The sequence below is a fragment of the Gobius niger genome (assembly GCF_951799975.1).
Source record: "Gobius niger genome assembly, chromosome: 24".
In the NCBI taxonomy this organism is placed as follows: Eukaryota; Metazoa; Chordata; class Actinopteri; order Gobiiformes; family Gobiidae; genus Gobius; species Gobius niger.
In genome coordinates, this window is record NC_136875.1 from 10,551,982 (window position 1) to 10,560,957 (window position 8,976).

Genomic DNA, 8,976 nt, shown 5'->3' on the forward strand with positions numbered 1-8,976 from the left:
TCTTCACTGGTTACTAGCTTTGTAACTGTACTTTCTAACTTTTGTAACTAAACTTTGGCCTTCTTCAGGGTCAGCTATATTATTTATTTATTATTTATTGACAGGCGCACATTTAATTAAATTATATTAAAGGGGGGGTATTATGCAAAATCGACTTTTTCAAGCTTTACATCATGTTATTATGTCATTCCCTCATTAAAAACATGCCTGAAGTGTTGCCTTGGCACATTCACGTATTTTGGAGTAATCTGTAAAAACTCTGATGGCGGCCATTTTAGGGATAGCTTTGCCTGAGTCCTCCTAGGAACGCCCCCACCTCCTGGAGACGCCTCCGAGCTTTCGTCACCAGCCGAGTAACCAACCACTGCTCCTCAGCTGAACCCCCTCCCCACTGATGCCACAGACAGCGTTTGTCGGAAAGGGTCAGAGGTAATTTGGAGTAATTTGGCATCCGCACAGTAAAGTGAAGATTACTGCGCAGTAAAGTGAAGATTACTGCGCGGATTTCGAACTACTCCTGGTATTATTACGCCTTACAATATAGTTCCCCCTTTTATCCGCTTAGAAAATCCACATTGTTTAATTTTGTGTAATTATACTTTGTAGTGTAACACTTCACGTAACCATATTTAAATAGGGAAAACGTGGAAGAGCTTGGTAGCTTCTATCTTGACCAGTTTTGGAGCTATAGAGGAGAGAGGGAGAGGCTAAATGCTAACGCCGTCTGTGCTGTGTTTACGTGACTGAAGGCACGGGGGAAGATCAGACAAGTCCTAAAGAACTCGTCAAAGCTAAGGTAAGAACATATCTCAGTATGTAAAAACGGTGGCCTATTCCTTTAAAGAGACAGAGGCCTATTTCAAGACATTCACTACAGCCATTTTGAGAGAGCAATTTTATAGGCAAGGCAAGGCAACTTTATTTACACCGCGCATTTCGTTCACAAGGCAACTCAATGCGCCTATACTAGGCAGTTATTCTAATTTACTGCATCTACAGACCAACAGAAGGTTTCGTCACCATTGTAGTGTGATATAGACTGGTGCTATGTGATTGAAAAAAGCAGAATACCCTCTCTTTAAATGTTTTGCAAATATAGAGATTGTGTATATTTGACCGCTTGGGCATGCGATATTATATTTATGTCTTTTCTAAAGTCCCTCCCTTTGCTGATCTCAGCAACAAATCAAAATCCACGGTGCCATATTTTTGACCAATGAGACAACCTTTCCTATGAACCGGAAATTACAGCAATACTCTCAAAATAGTCTCAAATTTATCGCTTTAAGCCTATCACTCACAGTCAGCCAAGTTGTTAAAATATTCTTTTGTCCATCTTCCGCCGTAACATAGTCATTAGTAGAGCAACTTGACGATACCAGTCTCAAATGTAATCATCCGAATCCACTTTATTACCTCGTCCACTGTTCTGTCACACATGAAGTTTGATCTCCGCGGCTCTCCGTACTCGTGGCCTGGCTCAGGGCGTGTTTGCATGTTTGCTTCTTCTCTGCGTAGGATCGCCACATCGCTCCTCAAATCTGCGCTCATTACGTAAAAAACAAATCAATACAACTGGTCAAAAATGCTCTCGGCCACGCTCGACAGCAGTGGCTCCCCCAAAAAGCGAGCCTTTTGTCGCGGAGTGAGCGAAGACGAGTCCCTCAGAAACATCATTAAAGAGGTACTGTGTTTGTTATTGTCTGGGGTTGGCGACATAATGATGAGGCGTTTCTGTGAAATGTCTTCGCTAACTGGGAACACAGTCGTCTGATGTTTGGACAGTCTGTTTTAATCAATGGGGAATCAATTATGGAGCGATTAATTGATTTAAATCGCGAGCTAAGACACTTCCTCATTCCTGATTTATCCTGTGTTATCACCGCTTTGTGTCCGACCACAGTATTGGATTATAAACTAAACCGAGACACTCTTTTATTTATGTTTTCAGGCTGAGAATCCATCGAGGCGTTTGGGGAGAAGTGACAGCCGTGCGGGGACTCTGAAAAGAAGAACTGAGAGTCAGGTAGAGGCTATATATATATTGTGTGTAAGGCCAATTTTACATAAAGTTATTCAAGGTGCTTTTCAGAGACAAAGTATTGATTTGCTTCATTAATACCATGGAAGTGATATTTATTTGTGATGAATTATTGTGTAAATACGTTGTGTAAACTCAACAAATCCCTCCCTGTCTGAAAAAAATATATAATGTTCCTTTTTTTACTCCTTTAACCCCTTAACTCCCACCTGAACCGAGCACATTTTCTCCAGTTTGGCTTTACCCCCAGTCCGAAAGCTTCAGGAAAAAAGGTGTGAAAATAGCAACAAAACTGAGACGAAAACAATGATGGAAATGTGACGAAAAAGTGACAAAAAATTGATGAAAAAGTGGCAAAAATGTCAGAAGAAATTGTCAAAAAATTGACCAAAAAATGACAAAAATATGACAAAAAAATGATAACAATTTGACAAAAAAAAAAGACAAAAAATTGATTAAAAAAATTGAAGAAAAAATGACAAAAATGTGACATAATATGACCAAAAAATGAGTTGAATACCCAACAAAAAAAATGATGGGAAAAAAATCTGTTGACATGAGGAAAAAGATCATTTCGGTTCAGGCGGGAGTTAAGAGGTTAACGGTTCATAGTTTACTTATTGATAAACAGTTTTTTTCCTTTGTTTTGACAGACTGAACAAGAACTCTTCATGGGACTACCAGAAATGGTAACTATCATCTATATATTAATGTTGATTGTCATGTATTTGTTTGTTTTCTGCGCCCAGGAGGTTTTTTCTACATACTAAAGATCAGACATTTAGTGCATATTTATTTTTTTAGTATATCTGAGATACTGGAAGTCTCGACTGCAATATGGCACAAGCAACATCTTGTTTCACAATAGCGTGATGTCAGTTCATGTGACATTGTTGCTTAGTGTTGTCATGAGGCCACAGAGTGACTGTCAAAGTAAATTCAGCTGAGAGCTTGTTCACAGACTATTGTGAGTAACATACCAGCATGAGCAGAAAAATTACCCCCACCGTTTACTCTTTGTGTAGGTACAAATCAAATCTAAACCAAACCAAGATGAAAGTAAAACCAATTCTGTCTAGACTTTAAAGCAGTGGTCCTCAAGTGGTGACGTCTCAGGACCCAACTTCAACATAGTATGATGGGCAGCAATCCCCTTAAAAGGTCTTCATTTCAGTTTGCAGTTTTGTATTTTTAATATCTAAAAACATTTTCTCTGTTGATTGATAGTCTCGCCAACCAGACTCCGCTTCTTTACAGAAGAGGGTCTGGCAACACTCCATTGCGCGCTTTTAAAGAAGTGACGCAGCGATATGGAGCCTACCGACCAATCAGAGCAGCTCCCTGAACAGGAGTCACGTTGTTGCGCCTTTGTTTTGTAGTTTTTCAACACAAGCAACCACTTCACGTAATGCTCCGGTATGCTTGTATTCTTAAAGGAATAGGCCACCGTTTTTACATACTGAGATATGTTCTTACCTTAGCTTTGACGAGTTCTTTAGGACCTGTCTGATCTTCACCCGTGCCTTCAGTCACGTAAACACAGCGCAGACGGCGTTAGCATTTAGCCTCTCCCTCTCTCCACTATAGCTCCAAAACAGGTCAAGATAGAAGCTACCAAGCTCTTCCACGTTTTCCCTATTTAAATATGGTTACGTGAAGTGTTCCACTACAAAGTATAAAAATTAAACAATGTGGATTTTCTAAGCGGATAAAAGGGGGAACTATATTGTCAAGGAGTAGTAATACCAGGAGTAATTTGGCATCCGCACAGTAAAGTGAAGATTACTGCGCGGATTTCAAACTACTCCTGGTATTATTACGCCTTACAATATAGCCCCCCCTTTTATCCGCTTAGAAAATCCACATTGTTTAATTTTGTGTATTTATACTTTGTAGTGGAACACTTCACGTAACCATATTTAAATAGGGAAAACGTGGAAGAGCTTGGTAGCTTCTATCTTGACCTGTTTTGGAGCTATAGAGGAGAGAGGGAGAGGCTAAATGCTAACGCCGTCTGCGCTGTGTTTACGTGACTGAAGGCACGGGTGAAGATCAGACAGGTCCTAAAGAACTCGTCAAAGCTAAGGTAAGAACAGTGGCCTATTCCTTTAATATCTAAAAACATTTTCTCTGTTGATTGAAGCATTGGACTGTCAAAACAATTCGGCCCAGCATCAGCCCAGACCCAATAACCACTGTTCTAGAGCCATCATTCAAACATAGCAAGTCACCCTTTCCTTGCGTACTTACATTCCCACAATTTCTTCTGTAAGATTTACTCTCGTCCTAGCTTTTCAGTCCTCTCTCCAACTGCCTGACATCACATCACACTCTACACATGGCTTCTACATTGTTTTTGTCACACGTGAATCCACATGAGTCCTCCCACTGTTGGCTCCGAGCTCACCGAGTGCCCACTCACTGCCTGGCACCGCGCTCCGCTTTAAAGCCCACACTGAAACAGGCTCTTGGTGTGTGTTTGTTTGCGTCGCTGCCATAGCTGGAGCTCCAGGCCAGCTACGAGGAGGCCGTGACGGAGCTGCGTGGGCTGGAGGTGGAGCGGGAAACGTTGCTGTTCCAGGTGGACGTGCTGCAGGACGCTCTGGAGGGGGTGGAGGAGCTGCTGGCTGAGACCCAGAGAGAGGCAGGGCAGGCCAACGCTGTGAGTGTAATAATAACAATAATAATGCACCATTGTAATTTCACTTCTCGGGCAGGTTACAGTAGTTTTTTTTTTGTCTCTAAATGTCACTTAGTTCGATGGAATAATTTTTGTAGTAAGAGAGAAAAAGGCATGTGTTTTCTGGCTAAAAATGAAGAGTTTATTGACCCTCTCAGGAGCTGGAGAGGGAGCGAGAGGCCCGGAGGAAGCTGGAGAGTTTGGTCAGCGCTTTGACGAAAGATGTGGAGAGGTTGAAAGAGGTAATTGGAAACCACCACACCAAGATCATATACAGCACAGCGCCGCATAAAGCCCGTTATATAATGTTTGGAGAGGCTTCAATGTGATGCATGGAGGAGGTAAGAGCTGTGCCATATCTAAAAACATGCATCGAACTACACTCCATAACAGAATCCCACTGCAGATGGTAGTTACTGGACTGAATGGTGACTGAACTCTTCCTTTAGTAAAACATTGGGTTACTCTTTCCACTGTAAATGCCAATGTAAAAGGGTAAATATGCAGGTCACTAAAGCTTCATGTGGCATATAAAAATGCATCAAATTTTTTTGTAAATATTAAAAATGTTGTGTTTAATCTGTCCCATTATCTCAACTTGGTTCTGTTTAGGCCACTACTTTTTCTTCTTGAGTAAACTTATTTCAAAGTAACATGAACTGAATGTTTTGGCTGCTCTAAACACCTCTGGATATAGGCCATACACTTGTCAGTAATAGGGCTGCAGCTAACGATTATTTTGGTTATCGATTAATCGCTTGGCTGTGAAAGGTGCATGGAAATTGTATTTTTTTTTCTATTTTTTTATCACATAAAGCTAAAGTGGCGCCGCTTGAGGACACGTGGATGGAGTAAACTTAAAGTAAACGTTTGTAAGAGGCTCTTTATGCTAATTCTGCTTTGATCTGACGAGACAAAGACAGATATTTATGAAATTTACGATGTACAAAACACTGCAGACCTTCACTTTAAAAAACAAAGTAGGTTTTCATCCAAAATACATAATTGCCATGTCTTTTTTGCTCAATTTTAGTCTGTGTTTACTAGAAAACGATTAATCGATTACTGGAATAGTTGACAACTATTTTAGTAATCGAATAGTTGTCGATTAATCGATTAGTTGTTTCAGCCCTAGTCAGTAACCCCTGTTTTTCTTATTTTTTACAGTCACAGGAAAGAAACAACACTCCCACTGAAAAAGAAAATCACAAAGATGAAGTGGACTTGGCTCAGGTCAAAGATTCCGGGAACAATGAAAGCAACGGAGCCGCGCCGCCCCCTGCTGGAGACGCGGAGGAGCCTGTTCTGGAAAAGCTCCGCAAGCTGGTGAGCATGTCTCCGGCGAGAGCGGCGTCGTTGGCCCTGGACAGAGGCGCGAGCGAGGAGGGCGTCCTGCAGAGGCCTTACGAAAACGGTCTGGATGACGACAAAACGGACTCCGACAGCGTGAGCGCCTACGAGGACGCACCCTCCGACACGCCCGACAACGACAGGCCGTTTCCGGGAGAGGGCGCCGTCGCAGACCTGCCACACGATTCAGACCAGGATACGGCCACAGAGCAGCAAGAGGAGAAACCTGACGCCTGCGTGATTTCATAAAGTCTGTCTATACTTTTTTGTTTTGATTTTTTTATTGGAGACGAAGGGCCACAAAATCTGTCAGATTGTATTTGATTAGTTTTTGTATATTAATATGAGAAAATGTACTTTAAAAAAGAAGAAGATAGCTTTAATTTTACAACTAGAATGACTTTTATAGAAGCCAAAATACTAAGGGACCAATGCCACAAAGGAAATGAGAAGGGAATCTTATTTGTATAGCGCTTTTCACATGGCACAAGTCACCCAAATAACCATGAGGGTGCCAAATGCCAATATTCTGACTCATTTTAGACTTATTTTATACAGTGGTCCAAATCCTCTCACATACTTTAATACATTTTATTAGTATCTTCATTTTTGTTTTCTTCTTGTTTATCAAGACTGTTAAATTACCTTTACGTCATCAGTAAACGTGTAACACTGAATTCCCTCTCAGTGAATCTCAGGATAGAGTTTGTTCATTCACTGATTTGGGATAATTGCCAACTCTTTTATCTGTTTATCTTCCTTATGAAGATGATGCATTTGTTTTACAAGTTTCTTTGCCTATTTAGGGATTGCCATTTAAAAAAGGGTGGATGCTCTTGCTGCGATCAGGGACTCACAACAAAAGATTATATATGTATTCAAAATACAGCTAAGCTTCAAAGGTATGTGGAAAGACTGTTTTTTTTGGCCTTCACTTTTAAGCATGCGGATTTTGTATACCATGAGTTTTTATGCGCAGTACTGAAAGCTTGAGAAAGCAACTCGTACCAAGGCACTTTGGCCAAAAGAAGAAGCGTTTTAAGTCTTAATTATAAACTTGAGGGACATTCCAATTGTACTCTTATCCGTTCTTTTAGCCAATTTGGTTGCATTAGCACTTTGTAGATGGTGGCAGTAATTTCCATGTATCAAACTCACACTTACATCCCTTTAAGAACAACCAAACGTGATAGAAAAATATGGAGTTCTCTTGTCCTGCCTTCTTTGCACAGTCGCAGTGATAATGGTCGTCTTTGCTGTAACACTTTGTATTTTTTTTTTATTTTAGGGATCATTTAGATTTTGTAGGCTTTTCACTTTGTAGCGGTTTGCATGAGCACAGAAGATTGTAAAGTGGAATTCAGAGCATGTCATGAAGTAAGATGTGTGTATCACGACTTTTGCACGCTGATGTTTAGACATATCCTCTCAGTCACTGGGGCTGCACAGTATTGGAGAAAATACTAGTTCAGGGGTAAACGCTCCATATATTGAGACGCAAGTCATGTTATTTGGATTTCTAGTTATTGTTTCCATGATTGTTCAGAATTCTTTTTACTTTCTAGACTTTTTTTTTTTCTTAATCCAGAGCTAAAACTTAAAGCAGTACTGAGTAACGTGTTTACCTTAATAAATCCTTTCCGTAGTCCCTGTGGGGGTAATACAAGTGTTTATGGGATGATTGGAGGGTCTTTCATCTCCCCCTGGTGTCTCTGGACAGAAAACCATGTTTGCAACTTGACTGCCACCGGTCCGGAGAAAGCAATACACACTAATGGAATCATGAAGAAGAAGCTAGCATGCTAACGGGCAAAGCTAACTGCGGGCTAGCGTCACTTTAAACAGTATTTACAGCCAAGTTTGAGTGAAAAAAAATATTTCCATTGAATAATTGGATGCACAGTAACCCTCTCTCCCTTCGCCTTTCCTGTCAGCGTAGTATTTACTCTCCAAGACAGTTAATAAGTAAAAAAAAACGTAACTTGCTACGACACCTGCAGTTGCGCTTATGAGTTACTTAGTACTGCTTTAAAATGTTTTTTTTTTTCTTTCAGCCAAAGTTTTTTTGCAAATGTATTTACTTGGATTTGTTTACAATATTGTGCAGCCCTAATCCATATGCTATAAAACCATAATAGTAGAATACATATAATATAACTACATGTTAGAAGTACATTTATCGGTAAGTGATTTCATATGGTTTTAGTTGAGCATCCCCTGGTTTAGGATGAGCAGTGATTATTGTCTGATTTAGCAAAGTCCTGCACTGCCTTATCGCGTCTCAGGCTCTCTGTTTATGATGCGGTTCGGAGCGAGCCCTCCATCTGAAATTAATTCATCAAATTGTAGGTTGTGAGCGCAGCCCAGTGTGTAGAGAGGGCGATCTGATGAAGGCGCTGTTGACTGTTTACCAAATAAAGAGGGAACAATGCTGCCTTGAAAAGCATGAGCAACTTCATCATGTTTGACAATCTAGCCACAAGGTGGAAGTTTATTCTCACTGTTATCACGGTTTTGCTACTGAATCTGCCTGACCTCACGTTTTGTGTCATAATTTTTTATCGATTTCAAATGTGCGTTTTTATCACGTTTTTTTAAATTTTCACTTGAAAAATATGCTGTTTGCCATGAGTGAAGTTGTGATTAAAGAAACTGCTCAGAAACATCCACAACAACTGACTTCATGTTTCTTTTCTGACTTTAGAAACGTCACATCCTCTTTAGTCTTCCTATCCTTTTACCCATTTATTCTCTATCTGTGGTGGTCAACGTACTTGATTTCATTACTTGATTTAAAGTACAGGTACTATTGGTCAAATATATTACCCCAATAACATGAAAACATACTCCAATGAAATTATTATTAAGTATAAGTACTGAAGTATTTGCTGTGGAAAACACTATT

At 40.2% G+C, this 8,976-nt stretch overlaps 3 protein-coding genes across 3 annotated transcripts in view; 2 read left to right on the top strand and 1 right to left on the bottom strand.

Moving 5' to 3' along the window:
• The window catches only part of rabif (RAB interacting factor), a 118,496-nt gene that overhangs the window by 95,813 nt on the left and 13,707 nt on the right, over nt 1-8,976 (bottom strand). The window lies entirely within an intron of this gene.
• Nucleotides 1-8,976, top strand: part of olfml3b (olfactomedin-like 3b) — a 45,619-nt gene that overhangs the window by 1,968 nt on the left and 34,675 nt on the right. The window lies entirely within an intron of this gene.
• LOC306982377 (uncharacterized protein) lies at nt 1,490-7,339 on the top strand. Its single transcript, XM_079582291.1, has 6 exons — nt 1,490-1,684; nt 1,952-2,026; nt 2,695-2,730; nt 4,542-4,703; nt 4,880-4,963; nt 5,895-7,339. Exons 1-6 carry the CDS (start codon nt 1,586-1,588, stop codon nt 6,318-6,320), a joined length of 882 nt encoding a protein of 293 aa, XP_079438417.1. The 5' UTR covers nt 1,490-1,585; the 3' UTR covers nt 6,321-7,339.